The following is a 25,300-nucleotide window of genomic DNA, read 5'->3' as shown; positions in this document are numbered from 1 at the left end:
CAAGACTCCCTTGTGCTGGGCAGCAGCGGCACGGGATAGAGTCGAGGACAGAGACTCAAGTTGACTGCGGGGAAGGAGGCAATGGTAAACCGCTTCTGGATTTTTACCAAGAAAACTCTCTGGATCCACTACCAGAACGATTGCAGATGGAGCTAGGGTGTCTGGGAGAGATGTGTTCGTGGCGTCTCTATGGGTCGGAGGTCACTCAAAAGCATAAAACAAGAAAACAGTTTCACAGGTTTCTACAATCCAAATAACCTCCCCCCTCCCTTTAATGTCTGTCTCCCCTTGTAGATTGTAAGCTTCTTATGGTCAAAAATCACATCTACCAACTCTGTTCTATTGTACTTTCTCAGCGGCTTAGTACAGAGCTCAGCACACAGCATACACCCCATAAATACTTTTGATAATAATGTTGGTGTTTGTTAAGCACTTACTATGTGCAGAGCAGTGTTCTAAGTGCTGGGGTAGATACAGGGTAATCAGTTTGTCCCACATGAGGCTCACAGTCTTAATCCCCATTTTTACAGATGAGGGAACTGAGACACTGAGAAGTGAAGTGACTTGCCCAAAGTCACACAGCTGACAAGTGGCAGAGGCGGTATTAGAACCCACGACCTCTGACTCCCAAGCCCAGGCTTTTTCCACTGAGCCACGCTGCTTCTCTTGACTGACTGATCGATCTGTAAACCAGGAATAAGATACCTGCTCAGCAGCATGGCTCAGTGGAAAGAGCCCGGGCTTAGGAGTCAGAGGCCATGGGTTCTAATCTCGACTCTGCCCCTTGTCAGCTGTGGGACTGTGGGCAAGTCACTGCACTTCTCTGGGCCTCAGTTCCCTCATCTGTAAAATGGGGATTAACTGTGAGCCTCACGTGGGACAACCTGATTACCCTGTATCTACCCCAGCGCTTAGAACAGTGTTCTGCACATAGTAAGTGCTTAACAAATACCAACATTATTAGTAGGGGGAGAGGAAGACTCTTAGTCCCCTTTCACTGGGAATGAAATGGGAGTCTTAGTTCTGTCCCGAATGATCTAAGGAAGCCATTTCTCTCACTAACTTGGATAGAGGCTCCATTAAAAAGGTTAGCGGATTAGGCCATGGTTTCTAGGATGACGGTCTGTTAATCAGTACTAAAGCCCTTCAGGAGCTGTAGATAGTTACCTCGTGACATAGCTACCTCATGACCCTCAACAATCCGTGCTTGTTTCTCTCTGTTTAAGTTTTTAAATCAATCCTGTTTGTTTCTCGTGCCCGCTTGTGTGTTAAGCTCAGCCATGGCCCCTGGGGTTTATAGAGTTTTATTTAGAATTGGGGGTTGGGTGGAGGAAGGGCCTTAACTCCATCCTGCCTTGGATGATATGAAGTTTGAAATGCTCTGTCTTGTTTGCCTCATTCCAAAGAGCCCCCAATCCAATCCAGAGGGAACCCAACTTTGACAGATTCTAATACTAATAATAATAATTATAGTATTTGTTAAGTGTTTACTCTGTGCCAGGAACTGTCCTAAGCACTGAAGTAGCTAGAGAAATATGCAGATCAGACACAGTCACTGTCTCACATGGGGCTCACGCTCTAATTAGGAGGGACAACAGGGATTTAATCTCCATTTTACAGATAAAGAAACTGAGACACGGAGAAATTAAGGAACTTGCCCAAGGTCCAACAACAGGCAAAGAACTCTTGATCAATTTTCATGAAAGAAGGTGAAGTTGTAAAAATGATTCAAGAGAATTCTGATGGAAAAAAGGAATTCAGAGGTACACAGAGGTATTCAAAAGGAATTACCCTGTAACAAGGCACTTTTTTGAAGAAAGGAAAGAGATTGTGCAACTTAAATTAGATAAATAATAATAATAATGGTATTTATTGCACTGTTCTAAGCACTGGAGTACATACAAGGCAATCAGGTTGGACACTCTCCCTCTCACACTTGGAGCTCGCAGACTTAATCCCCATTTCACAGATGAAGTAACGAGGCACAGAGAAGTGAAGAAACTTGTCCAAGGTCACACAACAGACAAGTAGCGGACCCAAGACTAGAACCCATGTCCTCTGACTCTTAAGCCTGTGCTCTTGCCACTAGGACATGCTGCTTCTAAGGAGACAGGAGACCCAGGTTTTAGTCCAAGTTTTGCCACTGGCCTGCTATGCTTGGGAAGGTCTTTCAACCTCTCTGAGCCTCAATTCCCTTATAGGTTGCAATAATTGACCATCTTGTTTATGCCCCAGCATTTAGTACAGTGCCTGGCTGATAGTAAGCACTGAAATACCATTAAAAAATAATGCAGAAGGAGAAGGGAGGGTGAATCTGGTGGGGAAAATGAGGAGTAGTCAGGGAAGGCCCCTTAGAGGAGATAAGACTTTACCCATCTCTTTCCCCTATTCACCTTTTCTCATTCATTCATTAATTAATTCAATAGTATTTATTGAACACTTATTATGTGCAGAGCACTGTACTAAGCGCTTGGAATGTACAACTCGGCAACAAATAGAGACAATCCCTGCCCATTGATGGGCTTACAGTCTAATTGGGGGAGACAGATGGACAAAAACAAGACAACTTAATCACAATAAATAGAATCAAGGGGATGTACACTTCATTAACAAAATAAATAGGGTAATGAAAATCTATATAAATGAGCACAGTGCTGAGGGGAGGGGAAGGGAGAGGGGGAGGAGCAGGGGGAAAGGGGGCTTAGCTGAGGGGAGGTGAAGGGGGAGCAGAGAGGGAGCAGAGGGAAAAGGGGAAGCTCAATCTGGGAAGACCTCTTGGAGGAGGTGAGCTCTCAGTAGGGCCTTGAAGAGGGGAAGAGAGTTAGTTTGGCAGAGGTGAGGAGGGAGGGCATTCCAGGACCGCGGTAGGACATGGGCCAGAGGTCGACGGCAGCATAGGCGTGAACGGGGATGGTGAGGAAGTGAGTGGCAGAGGAGCGGAACATGCGGGGTGGGCAGTAGAAAGAGAGAAGGGAGGAGAGGTAGGAAGGGGGAAGGTGATGGAGAGCCTTGAAGCCCAGAGTGAGAAGTTTTTGTTTCGTGCGGAGGTTGATGGGCAAACACTGGAGGATTTTAAGGAGCGGAGTGACATGCCCAGAGCGTTTCTGCAGGAAGATGACCCGGGCAGCTGAATAAAGAATAGACTGGAGAGGGGAGAGACGGGAGGAAGGGAGATCAGAGAGAAGGCTGACACAATAATCCAGTCGGGATGTTATGAGAGCTTGTACCAGTAAGATAGCCGTTTGGACGGAGAGGAAAGGGCGGATCTTGGCAATATTGTAAAGGTGAGACTGGCAGGCATTGGTGACATATTGGATGTGTGGGCTGAATGAGAGTGTTGAGTCAAGGATGACACCAAGGTTGCGGGCTTGAGAGATGGGAAGGATGGTCGTACCATTCACAGTGATAGGGAAGTCAGGAAGAGGACAGGGCTTGGGAGGGAAGATAAGGAGCTCGGTTTTGGACATGTTGAGTTTTAGGTGGCGGGCAGACATCCAGGTAGAGACATCCTGGAGGCAGGAGGAGATAGGAGCCTGAAGGGAGGAGATGTCGATTTTGGTGTCATCTGCGTTAGAGATGATAGTTGAAGCCCTGGGAGCAACTGAGTTTACCAAGGGAGTGAATGTAGATGGAGAACAGAAGAGGGCAAGAACTGACCCTTGAGGAACCCCTTCCTCCTCCTTCCTCCTCCCTGTCCTTCCCATCTTCCTCTTTCATTTCCCTTTCTTCCCCTTTCTCACTTTCTCCTCTCTCCCAACCCCTTCCTTTCTTCCCCTTCCTCCCTTTTCCCTCTTTTCTTGCTCTGGGCCAGTAGGAAAGGGGATGCTAGTGAGATCTGTAACGAAAGGAGGCAAATCAAGGAGGAACATATGTTCCAGAAAGGAAGACATGAAAGAACGGATCCTTCATTCATTCATTCATTCATTCATTCATTCGTATTTACTGAGCGCTTACTGTGTTCAGAGCACTGTCCTAAGCACTTGAGAAAGTACAACAGTAAAGAAGATCCTGAGGAGTAACAGGCGTGTCTGAGGGAAAACATACCTAACAATAAGGCTACTGATTCTCAAGGGACCAAAAAGAACCCCTCCTTTTGTGAGGTGTGCGTACAAGAGTTAGCCTCCCCCCAAAACAATTCTCTGATCTGTGTCCAACCCATTTTGGTTGTATCCATTCCAGCGCTTAGTACAGTGCCTGGGACAGAATAAGTGTTTAACAAATACCTTTGGCCCCAGTCCGTTCATCACAGTCCTCTCCTTTTTGGAGTGTTGCCTCAAAATCCAACCTCTTCCAGGGAATTTTCCCTCTTAACTCTAACCTTTAGATTAGAAGCTAGTTGTGGGCAGGGAATGTATCTACCAACTCTGTTGTACTACCTCATCTGTAAAATAATAACTGTGGTACTTGTTTAGCGCTTACTGTAGGCCAAGAATTGTTCTAAGTGCTGAGCTAATTTCAGGTTAAGCAGATTGGACACAGTCCTTGTCCCCCATGGGGCTCACACTCTTAATCCCCACTGAGCAGAGCACTGTACTAAGAACTTGGGAAAGTAATAATAATAATGGTACTTGTTAAGCGCTTACTACATGCCAAGCATTGGGATGGATACAAGTAAATTGGGTCCCTGTCCCACCTAGGGCTCATAGTCTCAAACCCCATTTTACAGATGAGGGAACTGAGGACCAGAGAAGTTTGGTGATTTGCCCAACCTCACCCAGCAGACATGTGAGGGAGCAGGGATTGGAACCCAGGTCCGGGGTCTCTCCACTGAGCCAAGATGCCTGTGTACTTGTTTCGTTTTGTTGCCTGTCTCCCCCTTCTAGACTGTGAGCCCGTTGTTGGGTAGGGATTGTCTCTGTTGCCAAATTGCACTTTCCAAGAGCATAGTGCTCTGCACACAGTAAGCGCTCGATAAATACAACTGAATGAATGAATGCATGCCTACCTAAACACTCTCCAGCTTAATCCCCAGTAAAATTAAGCTTAAAATTGAGCTTAACCTGATTAACTTGTATCTACCCCAGTGCTTAGAAGAGTGCTTGGCATATAGTAAATGCGTAGCAAGTACCATAATTATTATGACGATGATGATGATTCCTTTCCCAAGTCCTTAGTATAGTGCTCATGGCATTATCCTCAACTGATCTCTCTCATTCAACCCACATATTTGATCTGTCGCTAAATCCTGGGTGTTCAACCTTCACAACATCACTAAACTCGATTAGAGACTGTAAGCCCATCAAAGGGCAGGGACTGTCTCTATCTGTTACCGATTTGTACATTCCAAGTGCTTAGTAAGTGCTCTGCACCTCTGCTCCAAACAAAAACTCCTCACTCTAGGCTTCAAGGCTCTCCATCACCTTTCCCCTTCCTACCTCTCCTCCCTTCTCTCTTTCTACCGCCCACCCCACACGCTCCGCTCCTCCGCCGCCCACCTCCTCACCATCCCTCGGTCTCGCCCATCCCGCCGTCGACCTCCTCCCGCGGTCCCGGGACGCCCTCCCTCCTCACCTCCGCCAAACTGATTCTCTTCCCCTCTTCAAAACCCTACTTAAAACTCACCTCCTCCAAGAGGCTTCCCAGACTGAGCTCCTCTTCTCCCTCTACTCCCTCTACCACCCCCCCTTCACCTCTCCGCAGCTAAACCCTCTTTTCCCCCTTTCCCTCTGCTCCTCCCCCTCTCCCTTCCCATCCCCTCAGCACTGTACTCGTCCGCTCAACTGTATCTATTTCCATTACTCTATTTATTTTGTTAATGAATTGTACGTTGCCTCGATTCTATTTAGTTGCCATTGTTTTTACGAGATGCTCTTCCCCTCGACTCTATTTATTGCCATTGTTCTTGTCTGTCCGTCTCCCCCGATTAGACCGTAAGCCCATCAAACGGCAGGGACCGTCTCTATCTGTTGCTGACTTGTTCATTCCAAGCGCTTAGTACAGTGCCCTGCACATAGTAAGTGCTCAATAAATACTATTGAATATTGAATAAGCACTCAATAAATACTACTGAATGAATAAACTCCTCCCTTTCCTCTCCATCCAGACTGCAACCATGTAAACCCAAGCATTTATCTTATCCAGTCTGGATCACGGCATCAGCCTCCTCGCTGATCTCCCTGCCTCCTGTATCTCCCTACCTCAGCCCATACTTCACTCTGCTGTCTTGATCATTTTTCTATAAATCTGTTCGGTCCAGATTTCCACACTCCTTAAGAACCTCCCGGGGTTGCCCATTCCACCTCTGCATCAAACAGGAAAACTCCCTACCATCCACTTTAAAGTACTCAGTCACCTTGGCCCCTCCTACTTCACCCCTGATTTCCTACTGCAATCCAGCCATCACCCTGTTCCTCTAACGCCAAACTACTCACTGTACCTCCTTCTTGCCAACTCCTCTCTGACATCCTGACTCTCGCCTGAGCACCCACCCTCTTCGTAACTGGCCCAGTGGCTGGAGCACAGGCCTGGGAGTCGGAAGAACCTGGGTTCTAATCCCGACTCTGCCACTTGGCTGCTGGGTGACCTTGAGCAAGTCACTTAAGCTTCTCTGTGCCTCACTTACCTCCTCTGAAAAATGTGGATTAAGACCGTGAGCCCCAAGTGGGATAGAGAAGCAGCGTGACTTAGTGGAATGACTCCGGGCTTGGGAGTCAAGAGGTTGTGGGTTCTAATCCTGGCTCTGCCACTTATCAGCTGCGTGACGTTGGGTCAGTCATTTAACTTCTCTGTGCCTCAGTTACCTTAACTGTAAAATGGGGAATTAAAACTGTGAGCCCCACGTGGGACAACCTGATTACCTTGTATCTCCCTCAGCACTTTGAACAGTGTGTGGCACATACTAAGCACTTAACAAATACCATCATTATCATTATTGTTATATGGACTGCGTCCAACCTACTTAGCTTATATCTACCCCAGCACTTAGTACAGTGCCTGGCACATATTTATTTATTTATCTATTTATATATATTAATGTCTGTCTCCCCCTCTAATAATGTTGGTATTTGTTAAGCGCTTACTATGTGCAGGGCACTGTTCTAAGCACTGGGGTAGATACAGGGGAATGAGGTTGTCCCTCGTGAGGTTCACAATCTTCATCCCCATTTTACAGATGAGGGAACTGAGGCCCAGAGAAGAGAAGTGACTTGCCCACAGTCACACAGCTGACAAGTGGCAGAGCCGGACTTCGAACCCATGACATCTGACTCCAAGCCTGGGATCTTTCCATTGAACCACGCTGCTCCACTACACTGTGAGGTCATTTTGGGCAGGAATGTGTCTGTTATATTGTACTCTCCCAAGCGCTTAGTTACAGTGTTTTGCACACAGTAAGCCCTCAATAAATAGAATTGAATGAATGAATGAATGAATCACTTAAAAAATTTTTAAAAAGCTGAAATCAGATTCTTTCCATTTCCACCCATCCCCTGCAGGTCTATACACACAACCTGCTGTAGAGGCCATATCATCCAGAACATGAGATCATCAGAAATCCTTGGTCTAGAATAAGGGGAGCCATACTCCCCTGGCTATGGTCTTTCCCACAGGACAAGGGCAGGGTATCGTGTTCAAGTCCAAAACACCCTTAGTTTTAATGTCCGACAGACAGTTACTCTCCTTACCTTCAAATCCTTATTGAAGGCACACCTTCTCCAAGAGGTCTTCCCTGACTAAGCCCTCATTTCCTCTTTTCCCAGAAGTAGCGCGGCTCAGTGGAAACAGCACGGGTTTGGGAGTCTGAGTTCATGGTTTCTAATCCTGGCTCCGCCCCTTATCAGCTGTGTGATTTTGGGCAGGTGCCTCAGTTGCCTCATCTGTAAAAATGGGGATTAAGACTGTGAGCCCCATGTGGGACAACCTAATTACCTTGTATACACCCCAGCGCCTAGAACAGTGCTTTGCACATATCAAGCAAATAACACATACCATCATTATTATTCCCTTCTGTGTCTCACTGAATTGCTCCCTTTATTCAACCTCCCAGCTCCATACTTACATATATATATCCATAATTTATTCATAATAATAATAATTATGTTGGTATTTGTTAAACACTTACTATGTGCCAAGCACTATTCTAAGTGCTGGAGTAGATACAAGCCAATCAGGTTGTCCCATGTAGGGCTCACAGTCTTCATCCCCATTTTACAAATGAGGTAACAGGCACAGAGAAGTTAGGTGATTTGCCCAAGGTCACACAGCTGACATGTGGCGGATTTGGGATTAGAACCCATGACCTCTGACTCCCAAGCTTGTACTCTTTCCATTGAGCCACGCTGCTTCTAGACATTCATATTAATGTCTGTCTCCCCTACTGGACTGTAAGTTCACTTTGGGCAGGGGATATATCTGATATATTGTGTTTTACTCTCCCAAGTGCTTAGTACAGTGGCCTGCGCACTGTAAGCCTCAATAAATACGTGATTGGGGGAAAGGAATGAGTAAAATCCTATCTCCTTGAAGGGGTCTTCCTTGATCAACCCCTTATTTTCCCACCGGATTCACCCTCCCATTTTCTTCTGCACTTTTTTTTAATGGTATTTGTTAAGCACTTACCATGTGCCAGGCACTGTAGTGTGTTATGAGCAGGAAACGTATCTGTCAGTTCTGTTGTACTCTCCCAAGTGCTTAGGAAAATGTTCTGCACACAGTAAGCACTTAATAAATACCATTGATTGGTGATTTGTGACAACAAAATCGCTATTCATTTACCACTCATGTCCCTCCAGCTCCATTTCCCATCGTGTCTCTCTGCTCTGGCTCTGTGAAGGATGGTCAAGCGAGGCAACAAGAATGGTTGGATTGCCTAGCGGCACCCTATCTTGACTGCTTCCCCCGTCCCTCTACCTTTCTGGGGAGAAATTTCGGGGGGAGTATTTAGGGAAAAGGGTCAAGTTCAAGGGTGTTTAATTCCTACCTGAGTGTGGTTATGACACAGAAGACAATTGAGGTCTAAATGAGGAGAATCCCACTAGACTTAAGCTCCTCACTGGCAGAGATCGTTTCTTCCAACTGTTGTACTCATTTCTTCCAGTTGTTGCACTGTACTCTCTCAAGTGCTTAGTACAGTGCTCTGCACAAACGCTCAACAAATACCACCGATCGAGAATCGATGCGCAAAGGGAAGAAGCAGCATTTAAGAGAACCCAAGGGGTGGAATTTTTTTCATTTTATTTCTTGCTCAGAAAACAGCAGGGAGTTGTTAAGGTGGATGAAACTGAAACCTCTCAGGGGCCAGGTGGAAAAGAAAATGAGGAGGAGGCAGAAGCCTGGAGGACTCCCTACGGCGCTGGAGTTGGGCATGGAGAACAGGAGGGAAGTGGAGCAGTCTGATTCTTGGTCCTGTCTGGGTGTTCTTCGGGACAGGGTTCCTATTCCGTGTGGAAGTTGCAGGCTTTCAGGAGTTCTGTGGGGAAGGTTCAGATGGAACATGTCAGCTGCTTAAAAACAATTCCCCTCCCGCCCTCCACCGACAGGGCAAACATGGATCCTACTCCGACCTTCCGGGAATTACTTCAGCCATACTGTTAGGAGTATCTGCAAAGCCTTGCTTAAATACATCTCTTCCAGGGAGATTTCTCTAATTTCTCATCTCCTCACCCTATCCTCCCTTCTGCATCACCAATGCACTTGATTCCGTACCCTTCTGTGCTCTCTGATGGTCATTCGATACTCAGCCCCGGCAGCACTCACGTCCAGTCAGTCGTTCCTATTTATTAAGCGCTTACTGTGTGCAGAGCACTGTACTAAGCGTTCAGGAATGTACATTTGTCACATCTTTATACTCTGCTGCTTCCCCTACAAGTAATTTAGTTTAATATCTACCTCCCCCGTGAGATTGTAAGCTACTGGAAGGCATCAGATCTACCAACTTTATTGTATTGTACTCCCCTAAGCATTTAATACAGTGTTCGGCCCCTAGAAAGTACCATCCATTGTTTGACTGACTTTTATCAGAAGGATAGCTCACTGCCTCTTTCCTGGGAAAGATCTCAGAAGGCAGGGAATCTCTTAGTTTTATTGTACTCCCTCAAGTGCTTGGTACACTCCTCCACACACAGTGGGAGTTCAATAAGTACGACACATCGATCGTTATTCTCCCCAGGGACACTCGGCGATTACTTGTCCACTTATTTCGAAGTTAGAGTTTTGCGACAATCTCCCCCTTCTATTAAATGGAGCAAATTAAAAGGAAAACTGAAAAAATATAAATCACAGCCTGGCTCACCACCCACAACAGCACACAGATGTATGCGGGTATTGATTTCTATTTCTGCCAAGCCTTGTTTTTGTTTAGCTTCGCTTCAGCCTAAATCTGCCGGAAGCAGCGTGGCTCAGTGGAAAGAGCCCGGGCTTTGGAGTCAGAGGTCATGGGTTCGAATCCCAGCTCTGCCACTTGTCAGCTGTGTGACTGTGGGCAAGTCACTTAACTTCTCTGAGCCTCAGTTACCTCATCTGTAAAATGGGGATTAAGACTGTGAGCCCCATGTGGGACAACCTGATTCCCCTATGTCTACCCCAGCGCTTAGAACAGTGCTCGGCACATAGTAAGCGCTTAACAAATACCAACATTACATTAAAATGGGGATGAAGACTGTGAGCCCCACGTGGGACAACCTTATTCCCCTGTGCCTACCCCAGCGCTTAGAACAGTGCTCTGCACATAGTAAGCGCTTAACAAATACCAACATTATTATTATTACTATTCATTGTCGCGTTCCACATCTCCGGGAGTTTCTCAATGGAGCGTCCAGCGGCTTGCTGCCCCTCTGCCACTTTGTCAAAATGAATTTGAGGATTACGTAGATGCGGTTTGGGGGTGGAGGGCGTTGTGGGGAGAAGGGGAGGACATCTCAGGATCTTTTGCTCTGAGCACACCGGAACTGTGAGAATTAATTCACCTGATGCCATTCCAACACTAATTAGGGAAACCCGGCTTCAAACAGCCAGGAAATATTCCACTAGGCTTTGCTGCTATTTCCTCCTCTTGCAGGGTAAAGGGGAGAGACGAAGCAACCACTCCGTCTAACAGATGGGCTTCCTTCCTTGCTGCAGGACTGGCAAACGGGGAGAATATTGAGCTAGAAGTGACAGCTCTACTTACCGGAGGTAGAGCACTGGCTCAGACCGGATACGGCTGTGAGATATTCCAATCCCAGGAATTTCTGATAAGTTAGTTTATCCTTAAGGTCTGCCAAGCACACAGTGGAGTCTTTGAACAGGAGGTCTTTGGTCTGGGACTTGAACAGCTCGAAGATGTCTTTTTCACTTCCTTGGCTTCCATAGAGCTCCTGAATAGGGTTAACAGATTCATACATTCAGTAGAATTTATTGGGTGTTACTGTGTGCAGAACACTGTGCTAAGCGCTTAGGAGAGTACAACAATAAAAAGACACATACCCTGCCCACAGTGAGCTTACACTCTAGATTTAGATATAAGTATCCATACAGAGAAGCAGCGTGGCTCAGGGGCAAGAGCCCGGGCTTGGGAGTCAGGGGTCATGGGTTTGAATCCTGATTCTGCCACTTAGCTGTGTGACTTTGGGCAAGTCACTTCACTTCTCTGTGCCTCAGTTACCTCACCTGTAAAATGGGGGTGAGGACTGTGAGCCTCACGTGGGACAACCTGATTACCCTGTATCTACCTCAGTGCTTAGAACAGTGCTCGGCACATAGTAAGCACTTAACAAATACCAACATTATTATTATTATTACAGGGGAGCGAGTGAACGGTAAATTAATCAATTGTTTTTATCAATGCTTACTATGGGCAGAGCACTCTAATAAGCACTGGGATGAGTACAATGCAACACCAGGCACTTTTCCTGACCACAGTGAACTTACAGACTAGTGTCTTTAAGCACTTAATAACATCTCATAAAGAAATTTAAACTCAAATAACCATAAAGCAGCTTGAGCTAATTATGAGCATGGAACATGTCTACTAACTCTTGTACTATCTTAAGCTGTCTGCTGTGTGACCTTAGGACAATCACTTCACTTCTCTGGGCCTCAGTTACTTCATCTGTAAAATGAGGAACGAGACTGTGGGACACAGACTGTGTCCAACCCAATTTGTTTGTATCCACTCCAAGGCTTAGTACAGTGTCTGGCACAAAGTAAGCACTTAACAAATACCATTATTACAGTAAGAGCTCCGTAAATATGATTGATTGATTGATGAGATTAGTGTTTCTTACAGGGATATAAACCCCTTGAGGGCAGGGAGAGCTCTCGATTACTAAGATTGGACAGTGCCATGTGTGATGCCAAACTCTAGGTTTAACATCAAATCAGACGGAGCAATCTCACAAGTGACCATGGCATCAAGGCTACTTCTAATAATAATTACAGTATTTTTTAAGTACTTACTATGTGCAAGGCACTGTATTACTAAGCGTTGAGGTTGTCTGTCTGTCTCCCTCGATTAGACTGTAAGCCCGTCAATGGGCAGGGATTGTCTCTATCTGTTGCCGAATTGTACGTTCCAAGCGCTTAGTACACTGCTCTGCACATAGTAAGCGCTCAATAAATACTATTGAATGAATGAATACAAGCAAATTGGGTTGGAAACACTTCCTGTCCCACATAGGACTCACAGTCTGAATCCCCATTTTACAGATGAGGTAACTGAGGCACAGAGAAATGAAGTGACTTACCCAAGACCATACAGCAGACAAGTGCCAGAGCCAGTATTAGAACCCATGACCTCCTGACTCCTGGGCCCATGTTCTATTCATTACACCATCGATTTGTACGTTCCAAGCGCTTAGTACAGTGCTCTGCACATAGTGAGCGCTCAATAAATACTATTGAATGAATGAATGAACCCCACTTCATCACAGCCTATTCCGCCTGCTTCTGTTTGGCCGAAGTGGAAGCCCAGGCACAGGGAGGGAAAGTAACTCTCCCGGTCATAAAACCATTTGGAAATGGAGGTGAGCTAGAATACATCACCCCTGAGATTATGATGATATAATGGCCAATATGTTAACCAACACCTAATCTGTCTGGGAGACACATGTGAGCTGAAGGATTTAAAATTAGCAGAGCACAGATCCCCTATAGCTCAATCACGTGAATAGGTTGATCTCATCTTCTAGATTGTAAACTCCTTGGGGGCAGGGAGGGTGTCTACAAACTCTGTTGTAGTGAACTCTCCCAAGCATTTAGTACTGGGCTCCGCACACAATACACTCCCAATAAATGCCATTGATGAATCCTCTGGATCATCTTTCTAAAGTTCCCTCATCTGTAAAATGGGGATAAAGACTGTGAGCCTCACGTGGGACAACCTCCTTCCCCTATATCTACCCCAGCGCTTAGAACAGTGCTCTTACGTAGTAAGCGCTTAACAAATACCAACATTATTAAAATGACATTCAGCACATATCAATCCATTCTTCAAAACCCTCCGCTGGTTACCCTTTTCTCTCCCCATCAATGCTCATCACTGGCTTCAAGGTTCTCCAGAAGGGTCTCACCCTCTTTCTTATCAGCTCCTTTCACTACACTGGCACATAGTAAGTGCTTAACAAATACCGTAATTAATTATTATTAGAAGTAGCCTCTGGACCGGGGTCACCTGTGAGATTGCTTTGTCTCATCTGATGTTAAACCTCGTGTGGCTTAGTGGAAAGAGCCCAGGCTTGGGAGTCAAAGGTCGTGGGTTCTAATTCCAGCTCTGCCACTTGTCAGCTGTGTGACTTCGGGCAAGCCACTTCACTTCTCTGTGCCTCAGTTAACTCATCTGTAAAATGGGGATTAAGACTGGGAGCCCCATGTGGGACAACCTGATTACCTTGTATCTACCCCAGCACTTAGATCAGTGCTTGGCGCATAGTAAGTGCTTAACAAATACCATTATTATTATTATTATTATTATTGGCACACCCACAAGGAACTGTCCAATCTTAGTAATCAAAAGCTCTCTCTGCCCTCAAGGAGTTTATATGCTTGTAAAAAACAACCGCTGCATCAATCAGTCATACTTACTGAGCACTTACTATAATAATGGTATTTAAGTGCTTACTATATGCCAGGCACTGTATTAAGCACTGAGGCGGATACAAGCAAATCGGGTTGGACTTAGTCCTAGTCCTACGTGGGGCTCAAAGTCTCGCTCCCCATTTTACAGAAGAGGCAACTGAGGCCCAGAGAAGTGAAATGACTTGCCCAAGGTCATACCTCAGGGTGGCTTGCTTTTTGATTCTCCTTCCCTGACCCATTGCACAAGCCCTTCTTTCTGCCCGGAATTCCCTCCTGCTTCAAATCAACCAAACCACAGCCCTGCCCATTCTCAAAGTCCTGAGGAAAACCCACCTCACACAGGACCTCTTCCCTGATTAAATCGCATTTTCCTTCCTAATCAATCAGTGGTATTTATTGAGCACTCACAGTGTGTACAGCACTGTATTAAATGCTGAGAAGTAGCGTGGCCTAGTGGAAAGAGCATGGGCCTGAGAATCAGAGGATCTGGGTTCTAATCCTAGCTTCACCCCTCATCAGCGTGGCTCAGTGGAAAGAGCCTGGGCTTCGGATTCAGAGGTCATGGGTTCGACTCCCAGCTCTGCCACTTGTCAGCTGTGTGACTGTGGGAAAGTCACTTAGCTTCTCTGGGCTTCAGATACCTCATCTGTAAAATGGGGATTAAAACTGTGAGCCCCATGTGGGACAATCTGATCACCCTGTATCCCCCCAGCGCTTAGAACAGTGCTTTGCACATAGTAAGTGTTTAACAAATACCACCATTATTATCTGCTGGGTGACCTTAGGCAAGTCATTTAATTTCTCTGTGTCTTAGTTTCCTCAACTGAAAAACGGGGGATTCAATACCAGTTCTCCCTGCTACTTAGACTGTGAGCCCTACGTGGGACATGGACTGTGCCCAACCTAACTGTCTTGTATCTACTTCAGCGCTTAGAACAGTGCTTGACGCACAGTAAGAGCTAAACAAAACCATTAAAAAAAGGGGTTGGGAGAGTACAGTGCAACGGATTTGGTGACACATTCCTAACCTACAATGAGCTTTCAGTCTCAAGTGCTTAGTAATAATGTTGGTATTTGTTAAGCGCTTACTATGTGCAGAGCACTGTTCTAAGCGCTGGGGGAGATACAGGGTCATCAGGTCGTCCCACGTGAAGCTCACAGTTAATCCCCATTTTACAGATGAGGGAACTGAGGCACAGAGAAGTTAAGTGACTTGCCCACAGTCACACAGCTGACAAGTGGCAGAGCCGGGAGTCGAACCCATGACCTCTGACTCCCAAGTCCGGGCTCTTTCCACTGAGCCAAGCAGAGTGCTCAAGTGTTTAGTAGAGTGCTTGCACATGGTACAAATTCTCAATAAATGCCACTTGATGACTATGCTGATAAAGCTTACACTCTACAGACCACTTATCCTTTAACAGACACACACATATGTTTTAAGTTAATGAACGCATAATCAAACAATTTCTTCTGCCAATTTCCTGCTATTATCAGTGGTGATAATGTTCTAAACTATAAGCTTGTTGTGGGCAGGGAATGTGTCTACCAACTCTGTTATATTATACTCTTCCAAGCTCTTAGTACAGTGCTCTGCACACAGCACTCGACACGATTGATTGATTGTTCTTAATTAATTAATTAATTAATGATCATATAGTTAAGCACTTCCTATGTACCAAGCACTGTTCTAAACTCTGGGGCACTTTCACGTTGTCCCACGTGGAGCTCACAGTTTTAATCCGATTAGACCGTAAGCCCGTCCAAGGGCAGCGCCTGTCTCTAGCTGTTGCCGATTTGTACTTTCTAAGTGCTTAGTACAGTGCTCTGTACATAGTAAGTGCTCAATAAATACTATTGAATGAATGAATGAATCCCCATTTTACAGATGAGATAACTGAGGCAAAGAGAATAATAATAATAACGGTGGTATTTGTTAAGCACTTACTATGTGCCAAACACTGTTCTAAGCGCTGGGGTAGATGCAAGATTATTAGATTGTCCCACTTGGGGCTCAGAGTCTTAATCCCCATTTTACAGATGAGGTAACTGAGGCACAGAGAAGTGAAGTGACTTGCGCAAAGTCCCGCAGGTGCCAAGTGGCAGAGCCGGCATTCAAACCCATGACCTCTGACTCCCAAGCCCGGGCTCTTTCCACTGAGCTATGGTGCTTCTCTTCTGCTCTTATCATTTGTAAATAATTTGTGTCTTTCTTCCCACTTTGGCTGTAAGCTCCTAGAGAGCAGGCACCCAATCTGATTCATTTGTTTTGCTTCTTCAAATTCTAAATGTAGCGCAATAAGTCCCAGGGACCGATGGCTTTTCAGGGCAGCAGGGTGGCCTAGTGGAAAGAGCATAGGACTGGGTTTCAGGAGACGTAAATTCGAATCCCAGCTCTACCATTTGCCTGCCGGGTGACGTTAGGCAAGTCCCTTTAACTGCTCTGTGCCTCAGCTTCCTCATCTGTAAAACAGGGATTAAATAAATACTTACTCTCCTTCTCATTTACACTAGGAGCTCCATGTGGGACAAGTACAAGATGATATTGTATCTTCCCCAGGGATTAGCCAAGCGTAGGCCCATAGTAAGCATTTAACGAATGCCACTGTTATCATTGCGGTTACTGTTATTACTTTAAGAGAAGCAGTGTGGCTTAGTGGAAAGAGCACGTGGGAGTCAGAGGTCATGGGCTCTAATCCCAGCTCCGCCTCAGTTACCTCATCTGTAAAATGAAGATTAAGACTGCGAGTCCCACGTGGGACCATCTGATAACCTTGTAAGTATCCCAGCGTTTAGAATAGTGCTCTGCACACAGTAAGTGCATTACAAATACCATCATTATTATTATTATTTTAAGCAGGAATGGAGCTAGCAGGGCAGAAAGAAAAAATACTTCAGTGGTCTGGTCTGGGCCTCAATCACCCCGATCCTGGAAACCGACCAACCGGACAGCCCCAGGAGGCTCCACGTCATACCGACCTGTTGGTTGAGCAGCATCCGGCGGACGACGTCGGCCTTGTCTGCCCGGGAGACCACGGCGTGGGTGGGAGCCTGGGCCAGGTGGCACGACTTAGCTTCGGTCACAGGCTTCCGGGTACCATCCAGGCACAGCAGCTCAAAGTCACTGCTCTTCAGGTCTTTGGCCCAGGAATCTGAGTTTTGTCCTGGAAAGAAAACGAGGCTCAGCATCTTGGCAGCTCTTTCCCCTGCTGCCTGCTAAATCTGCAGGCGGCAGTCCGTGGGGCAAGAGAAATCCAACTACGCCACCTGCTCCTGCTCCTCCTCCTCCTATCAACTGTCCTGTCCGGTAAGTGGGAACTACCCAGTCTTTTCCCTAAAAAGGAACGAACTCTCTGCATCCCCTGTCTCTACGCTCCTCTTGTTGTCATGAGTTCCATTTCACTTCCCTTACCAGACCTCTCACAAAACCAGCTTTGGGTCTTTTCTCAGGATTTCCTGGGCTTAAACATCAGCTTCCTTAACAACACCCCAGGCCTCTTAAGAGTAATCAGAAGGCACAGATAGAATGCAAGAGCCCTGGTTCTCCCGAAGACAAACGTTTAGGCCTGGCCTCACTGATTCACAAAATCCCCAGGGAGACTGCCCTTCCTTGAGTCTGAAAGCCAGGGGCCTAGGCCTAAAATAATACATGAAAGGCCTCGGTTTTTTCTCAGATAAAGCAGTCACATACCATCTGTATTCTCCAGGACAGTGCTGTCTTTCACAAAAGCAACATCTCCCTTCTCAACAAGGCACCTGGAAATAAAGAAAGGAGAGACAGAGATGGGAGAAAGAGAAAGACAAAGAGAGAAAGGGAGAGAGAGAAGAGAGAAAGACAAAGACAGAGAAAGAGGGGAAAAGAGAGAAAGACAGTTTAAAAGTGAGAAAGAGAAAGAAAGAAGGGAAGAAAGAAAAAAGGAAAGAAAAAGGAAGGAAGGAAGGAAAAAAAAGGAAGAAAAAGAAAGAGAATATGTGTTAGAATCCATTTTAAGCTCCAGGATATGTGGCCAATAGCTTGAAAGAGTGAGAGCCAGGATAAATCAAGCTTGGTCCAGGAAGGATGTCAAGGAGGAGAGACATTTGCCAATATGGTATTTGTTAAGCACTTACTGACTTCCAGGTATTGTAGTAAGCACTGAGGTAGATACAAGATAATCAGGTTGGACACGGTCCATTTTTTTATCAATGATATTTATTATTAATAATACTAATAATAATTGTGGTATTTGTTAGCACTTAATAGGTTCCAGGCACTATACTAAGCACCGAGGTAGATGTAAGATAATCAGGTTGGATACATTTCATGTTTTTAAAATGATATTTGCAATTATTGCTATTATTATTATTGGGTTTTGTTAAGTGCTTACTGCGTGCCAAACACTGTACTAAGCACTGGGGTAAATACAAATTGGGTTGGACACAGTCCCTGTGGGGCTCACAGTCTTAATCCCCATTTTACAGATGAGGTAACTGAGGCCCAGAGCCCAAGGCCACACAGCAGATGGCCAAGCCAGCATTAGAACCCATGACCTCCTGACTCTCAGGCCCATGCTCTATCCACTACGCCTTGCTGCTTCCCTAATAATGATATTAATAATTGTGATATGTGTTAAACACTTATTATGAGTCAGGTGCTGTTCTAAGCACTGGGGTAGATACATGATAATCAGGTTGCTTATCTCTACCTCAGCGCCTAGTACAGTGACGGTACTATGTACTTCCTGTACTATGTACTATGCTTATTATGTACCATTAACAAATACCACAGTTATTATTAGGATCCTCACACCTAAGCACTTAAGTCTCCCCCTTCTCTCACAGTACATTCATTCATTCAATCATATTTATTGAGTCCCATGTGGCTCAGTGAAAAGAGCCTGGGTTTGGGAGTCAGAGGTCGTGGGTTCTAATCCTCGCTCCGCCACTTGTCTGCTGTGTGACTTTGAGCAAGTCACTTCACTTCTCTGTGCCCCAGTTACCTCACCTGTAAAAATGGGGATTAAAAAAAGTGAGCCCCACGTGGGACAGTCTGATTACCCTGTACCTACCCCAGCGCTAATAACAGTGCTCAGCACATAGGAAGCGCTCGACAAATACCATAATTATTATTATTATTCTCTGTGCCCCAGTTACCTCATCTGTAAAATGGGGATGAAGACTGGGAACCCCACGTGGGACAACCTGATCACCTTGTATCCCCCCCCAGCGCTTAGAACAGTGCCTTGCACATAGTAAGGGCTTAAGAAATACCATCATTATCATCTTTAAACTCAGTCCCCGCCCCCGGTTTATAATTTCAGTGTCTGTCTCCCCAACTAGATAGCAAGCTCCTTGAAGGCAAGGCCTTGCCTACTAACTCTAATTGACTCTCCCAAGCACTTAACAGAGGGCTCTGCCCAGACTGAGCGCTCAATCAGTGCCACTGATCGCCTGTTATATTGTTCTATTGGACTCTCCCCAAGGTAAGCGCTCAATAAGTACGACCGACTGGTTACCTGAACGCTCCGGTGTAGCCGTAGTACTGCTCGTTGCTGTTGGCGACGCACTTGTGCACCTTGTCCGTCTTGGGGTTCCCGGCACAGAGCGCGCAGAGGTTGGAGTTCACATCCGAACCAGGAGCGCAGCTTTCGCTGAAGTACTCGCCTGAAGGGCAGAGGTTGCAGGCCCCCCTTAGCCTTCCTCCTCCCCACGCCCACAGCCACCCCAAACCCCTTCACCCGATGGGTTTTCAGTCACTCCGAGCCTTTTTTTTTTAATGGTATTTGTTAAGCGCTTACCAGGTGCCAGGCACTGTACTGAAGCGCCGTGGTTGATACAAGCTAGTCAGGTAGGCGCAGTCCACATCCCACGTGGGACTCACAGTCTTAATCGCCGTTTTTCAGGGGAGGGAACTGAGGCCCAGAGAAGTGAAGTGACTTGGCCGAGGTCACACAGCAGACAAGTGGCAGTAGAACTCAGGTCCTTCTGACTCCCAGGCCCGGGGTCTACCGGCTTCCTGGGCCCAAACTGATTTGTCCTGGCTCTCACTCTTCCGAGCTGTTTGTCACATATCTTGGAGCTTAAAATTAACTGTAACGTATATGCTCTTTCTCCCTCTCTCTCTCTCCCTCTTTTTCACTTTTTTCTCTCACTTCCTCTCTTTCTCTGTCTTTCTATTTCTCTTTTTTCTTTTTCTCTTTTTTCTTTTTCTCTTTTTTCTCTCTTTTTCTTCCTGTCTCTCCTTTCTTTCTTTCTCTTGCTTTGTCCCTTCCTTCCTTATCACATCTTATCACAAAGGTCTGGAACCCAAAATAAATATGGCATCTCTTGGGGGGAGCCAGGCTGCTGGGAGGCAAGTAGAACATTGCTCCTGAATGTTTGGGGGCTCCTACAGACAAAGACCTGCACCATCATTCCTCCCGGCCCAGTTAGGAGGGAAGGAGAGCTCAGCTTTCCCTCAGCCTGAACTCTTGCAAAGAAGCTCCTTGATTCTATTTATTGCTCTTGATTCTATTTATTGCTCTTGATTCTATTTATTGCTCTTGATTCTATTTAATGCTCTTGATTCTACTTATTGCTATTGTTCTTGTCTGTCCGTCTCCCCCGATTAGACCGTAAGCCCGTCAAAGGGCAGGGACTGTATCTGTTACCGATTTGTCCATTCCAAGCGCTTAGTACAGTGCTCTGCACATAGTAAGCACTCAATAAATACTATTGAATGAATGAAAAAGGTCTTGCACGAAACAGCCTTGCCTGGTGAAAAGACTCCGGGCTTGAGACTCAGAGGCTCTGGGTTCAAATCCCAGTTTCACCACTTGTCTGCTGTGTGGCCTTGGGCAACCTGAGCCTCAGTTTCCTCCTCTGTTAACTGAAGATTCAAAACCTGTTGTCTCTTCCCTTGAGACTATGAGCCCTTTGTGGGACAGGGACTGTGTCCGATCTAATTATCTTGAACCTCTCCCAGTGCTTGGCACACAGTAAGTGCTGAACAAATACCATTATTATTATGGAGAAGCAGCATGACCTAGTGGAAAGAGCACAGGCCTGGGATTCAGAAGACCTGGGTTCTAATCCTGGCTCCACCACTTGTCTGTTGGATGACCATGGGCAATTCACTTCAATTCTCTGTGCCTCAGTTATCTCATCTGCAAAATTGGGGATTCAGTGCCTGGTCTCCCTCTTATTTAAACTCAGAGCCCTAAATAGGACATGGACCGTATCCAACCTGATTAGCTTGTATCTACCTGAGCACTTAGAACAGTGCTGGGCGCTTAGTAAGTGCTTAACAAATTACATAGGAAAAAATAAAAAGATAACAGATCCTCAAGTAGCCTGCTTCAAAGAGGAAAACTCCCTAGAAGCAGCGTGACTCAGTGGAAAGAGCCGGGCTTGGGAGTCAGAGATCATGGGTTCGAATCCCGGCTCTGCCACTTGGCAGCTGTTTGACTGTGGGCAAGTCACTTCACTTCTCTGTGCCTCAGTGACCTCATCTGGAAAATGGGGATGAAGACTGTGAGCCTCACGTGGGACAACCTGATGACCCTGTATCTACCCCAGCGCTTAGAACAGTGCTCTGCACATAGTAAGCGCTTAACACATACCAACATTATTATCTATTCATACATTTATTTATTTATATTAATGTCTGTCTTTCCCTCTAGACTGTAAGCTTGCTGTGGTCAGGGAATGTGTCTGTTTATTATTCTCCTCTCCCAAGAGCTTACTACAATGCTCTTCACACACTAAACAGCCAATATGCAGAAGCAGCAGAGCGTAGTAGATAGAACATGGGCCTGGGACTCAGACGGACAACGGTTTCTAATCCTCGATCCGCCACTAGTTTACTACACTACGTGACCTCGGTCAAGTCACTTCACTTCTCTGGGCCTCAGTTACTTCATCTCTAAAATGGGGTTTAAGACTGTGAGCCCCATGTGGGACAGGGACTGTGTCCAAGCTGATTAATATGTATCTACCCCAGGGCTTAGAACAGTGCTTGGCACATAGTAAGCACTTAATTACTATTATTGTCATCATTATTACTAATAAATGTGCTCAAATGAATGAATGAAAGAATCTCCCAGCTCCGCCTCCCTCCCGCGACATCCTGACACTAGTGTCCGTCAAGCCTCATGGGGTTGTAACCCAAGCCAAAAGGGAGGAGGGGCAGAGCAGAAGCAGCTTGGCCTAGTGGATAGAGCACAGGCCTCGGAGTCAGAAGGTCATGGATTCTAGTCCCGACTCTGCCACTTGTCTGCTCTGTGACCTTGGGCAAGTCACTTTACTTCTCTGGGCCTCAGTTCCCTCATCTGTAAAATGGGGATTAACTGTGAGCCTCACGTGGGACAACCTGATTACCCTGTATCTACCCCAGCGCTTAGAACAGTGCTCTGCACATAGTAAGTGCTTAACAAATACCAACATTATTATTATTATTATTCTCTGGGCCTCAGTTACCTCATCTGGAAAGTGAGGATTAACAGTGTGTAAGCCCCCTGTGGGACGGGAACTGCGTCCATCTCGATTTGCTCATAACGACTCCAGTGCTTAGTGTAGTTCCTGACACATAGAAAGCACTTAACAAATATCATTATTATTATTATTGCTATTATTATCATAGACCACATAGCCCCTACTGAAGGACGCGTCCGGCCGGGGCGGGGACCCCTCTTACCGAATTTGCAGTTTTGAGTCTGGTTGTACAGTATGCCCATGGGGATGTTCCAGCCGGCGGTCCTCCCGACTGCCGTGTGGCACGATTTCTTGCCTTTCAGCTGGCCCCACTGGAGACTGGAGTCGGACTTCTTGACCACGGCCACGGCGTAGTATCCTGACACCCCGCGCAAGGAAAAGAGCAGACGTCAATCCCGCCCAGAACCTCTCCCCGGGCCTCGGAGTTTGGCTCCGCCAGCTCCACTCTCGGCTCATTTCCCCGCTTCCCTCCTCGCCTGGTTTGGTGAAAGAATTGCACCAGAATTTTCTTACCACCTTCCTTTCTTAAAGAAGTCTTTAGAGTTTGTTCTTTTTATCTTTTTAAAAAAGAAATCATATATTCAGAGGTAACATTCAAATTTATCAGCTGAGGAAGGACAGGGATCCTCGTCCTCTAGACTGAAAGCTCGCAATGGGTAGGGAATGGATCTGCTAATTCTGTTGTATTGTGCTCTCTCAAGCACTTAGTACAGTGCTCTGCACATAGTAAGCACCCAGTAAATAGCACTGATTGATTGTTCTCATTATGTAGATGGGGAAACTGAAGGGTAATAATCCAGGAACGCAATCAATAAATATTACTACTGCAACTGTAAAATAAGCAGCAGAGGTGGGGCTCCTGACCCTCAGTTCACCAGTGACTTAACCACCTTCTCATTCATGGCATAGTGGAGAGAGCATGGGCCTGGGAGTCAGAGGGTCATGGGTTCTAATCCCGGCTCCGCCACTTGTCTGCTGTGTGACCTTGGACAAATCACTTCACTTCTCTGTGCCTCGGTGACCTCATCTGTAAAAGGGAATGGAGACTGTGACCTCATGTGAGACAGGGACTGTGTCCAACCCGTTTTGCTTGTATCCATCCCAGCATTTAGTATAGTGTCTGGCACATAGTAAGCGCTTAACAAATGCTAATATTATGGTGATTATTGTTATGCAGGAAGCTGAGCCACTGAGTGTTGGTTCCTTCCACCTCCAGGGTTACCTATTGACACTTACCTTCCGCAGTCCTCTTCACACAGTCAGATGTGGTAGAGTCTAAAGGTGCTGGATGACAAGGACAAGAGAGACACAGTGCAAAGAGTTAATGGCCGTGTAGCCAAATCTTGATCATCCGGCATCTCCATATTCCGTTTGCTTCCCGTTCTATTATATTTCTTGAAGCCTTATTGCCTGCAGAGCACTGCTCTAAGCTCTTGGGAGAGTACAATGACAGAATTGAGAGACACATTTCCTGCCCACAATGAGTCTACAGTCTTAAGGGGGAGAGGGAGACACTTAGATGAATAAATAAATTGCAGATACAGATTAAATTAAATTACAGAGTCGTGTTCCTCAGCCTTGCCCCACCGGATGTCAACTCTGCAACTCCGCCTGTTGGCAATCTGGTTACTAGAAGGTGGGTGGATGGTAAGATGGAGAGGAGGGGAAAAATATCTACACAGTCTGATACTTTATTTTGGATTTTGACGATCTGGGCTGTTCTTGTTCCTGTGCCCGGGGAATGAAGGCCCTTGTCCTGTTTGATCAGACGATTGTCTGTAGTCATCGTGGGCAGGGAATGTGCCTGTTATATTTCTATATTGTACTCTCCCAAGTGCTTAGTAGAGTGCTATGCACACAGCGAAGCAGCGTGGCCCAGTGGCAAGACCATGGGCCTGGAAGTCAAAGGATGTGGGTTCTAATTATGGCTTCACCTTCATATCTGCTATGTGAGCTAGGGCAAATCACTTAACTTCTCTGTCTCAGTTACCTCACCTGTAAAATGGGGATTAAGACTGTGAGTCCCACATGGGATAGGGACAGTGTCTGATCTGATCCCCGTTTCCCTCTGCTCCCTCTGCTCCCCCTCCACCCCCCCTTTATTTCTCCTCAGCTAAGCCCTCTTTTCCCCGTTTTCCCTCTGCTCCTCCCCCTCCCCCTCCCCTTTCCCCTTAGCACTGTACTCGTCCGCTCAACTGTATATATTTTCATTACCCTATTTATTTTGTTAATGAGATGTACATCACCTTGATTCTATTTATTTGCTATTGTTTTAATGAGACGTTCATCCCCTTGATCCTATTTATTGCTATTGTTCTTGTCTGTCCGTCTCCCCCGATTAGACTGTAAGCCTGTCAAAGGGCAGGGACTGTCTCTATCTGATACCGATTTGTACATTCCAAGTGCTTATTAGTACAGTGCTCTGCACATAGTAAGCGCTCAATAAATACTATTGAATGAATGAATCTGATTGCCTTGTATCTACCCCGGTGCTTAGAACAGTGCTTGGCACTTAGTAAGCACTTAATAAATACCACAGTTATTATTAAGTGTGGAATAAATAGGATTGACTGACTTCATCTAAGGTGAGTCTCCAACTGGGGTCTCTGGGGGCTTCGGTGAGGGGGAAGAACCACACTACTTACCATAGCTCTCTGCCAGGACCGGCACTAATCCACATTTGCCAGCAGTGTAGACAAATCCTCCATCCAAGCTGATGGCATCGGCTTCCCCTTTCTGTAGACAGAGAGAGTCGTTACAGAGAAGGTGCTAACCTTCTCACTGTGCCTCCATCTCACCCGTCTCAACGTGGACCCCTGGCCCACATCCTGCCTCTGGCCTGGAAAGCCCTCCCTCCTCAAAT

The 25,300-nt window shown here is 46.2% G+C and overlaps 1 protein-coding gene across 1 annotated transcript in view; it reads right to left on the bottom strand.

Moving 5' to 3' along the window:
* Window positions 1-9,135: 9,135 nt before the first annotated feature.
* The window catches only part of TF (transferrin), a 41,012-nt gene continuing 24,847 nt past the window's right edge, over window positions 9,136-25,300 (bottom strand). The window contains exons 10-17 of the mRNA XM_029057888.2: window positions 25,083-25,173; window positions 23,674-23,721; window positions 22,640-22,795; window positions 19,482-19,629; window positions 17,678-17,742; window positions 16,966-17,150; window positions 11,105-11,291; window positions 9,136-9,406 (exon numbers count right to left, since the gene is read on the bottom strand). Of these exons, the coding sequence (XP_028913721.1) occupies window positions 9,372-9,406; window positions 11,105-11,291; window positions 16,966-17,150; window positions 17,678-17,742; window positions 19,482-19,629; window positions 22,640-22,795; window positions 23,674-23,721; window positions 25,083-25,173 (915 nt within the window). The 3' untranslated portion in view covers window positions 9,136-9,371. The remainder of the gene's footprint in view (window positions 9,407-11,104; window positions 11,292-16,965; window positions 17,151-17,677; window positions 17,743-19,481; window positions 19,630-22,639; window positions 22,796-23,673; window positions 23,722-25,082; window positions 25,174-25,300) is intronic.

Source organism: Ornithorhynchus anatinus, chromosome 1 (assembly GCF_004115215.2).
Source record: "Ornithorhynchus anatinus isolate Pmale09 chromosome 1, mOrnAna1.pri.v4, whole genome shotgun sequence".
NCBI classification, from domain to species: Eukaryota; Metazoa; Chordata; class Mammalia; order Monotremata; family Ornithorhynchidae; genus Ornithorhynchus; species Ornithorhynchus anatinus.
Note: the sequence above shows the minus strand (reverse complement) of the source record. Positions and strands in the feature narration are given on the sequence as shown.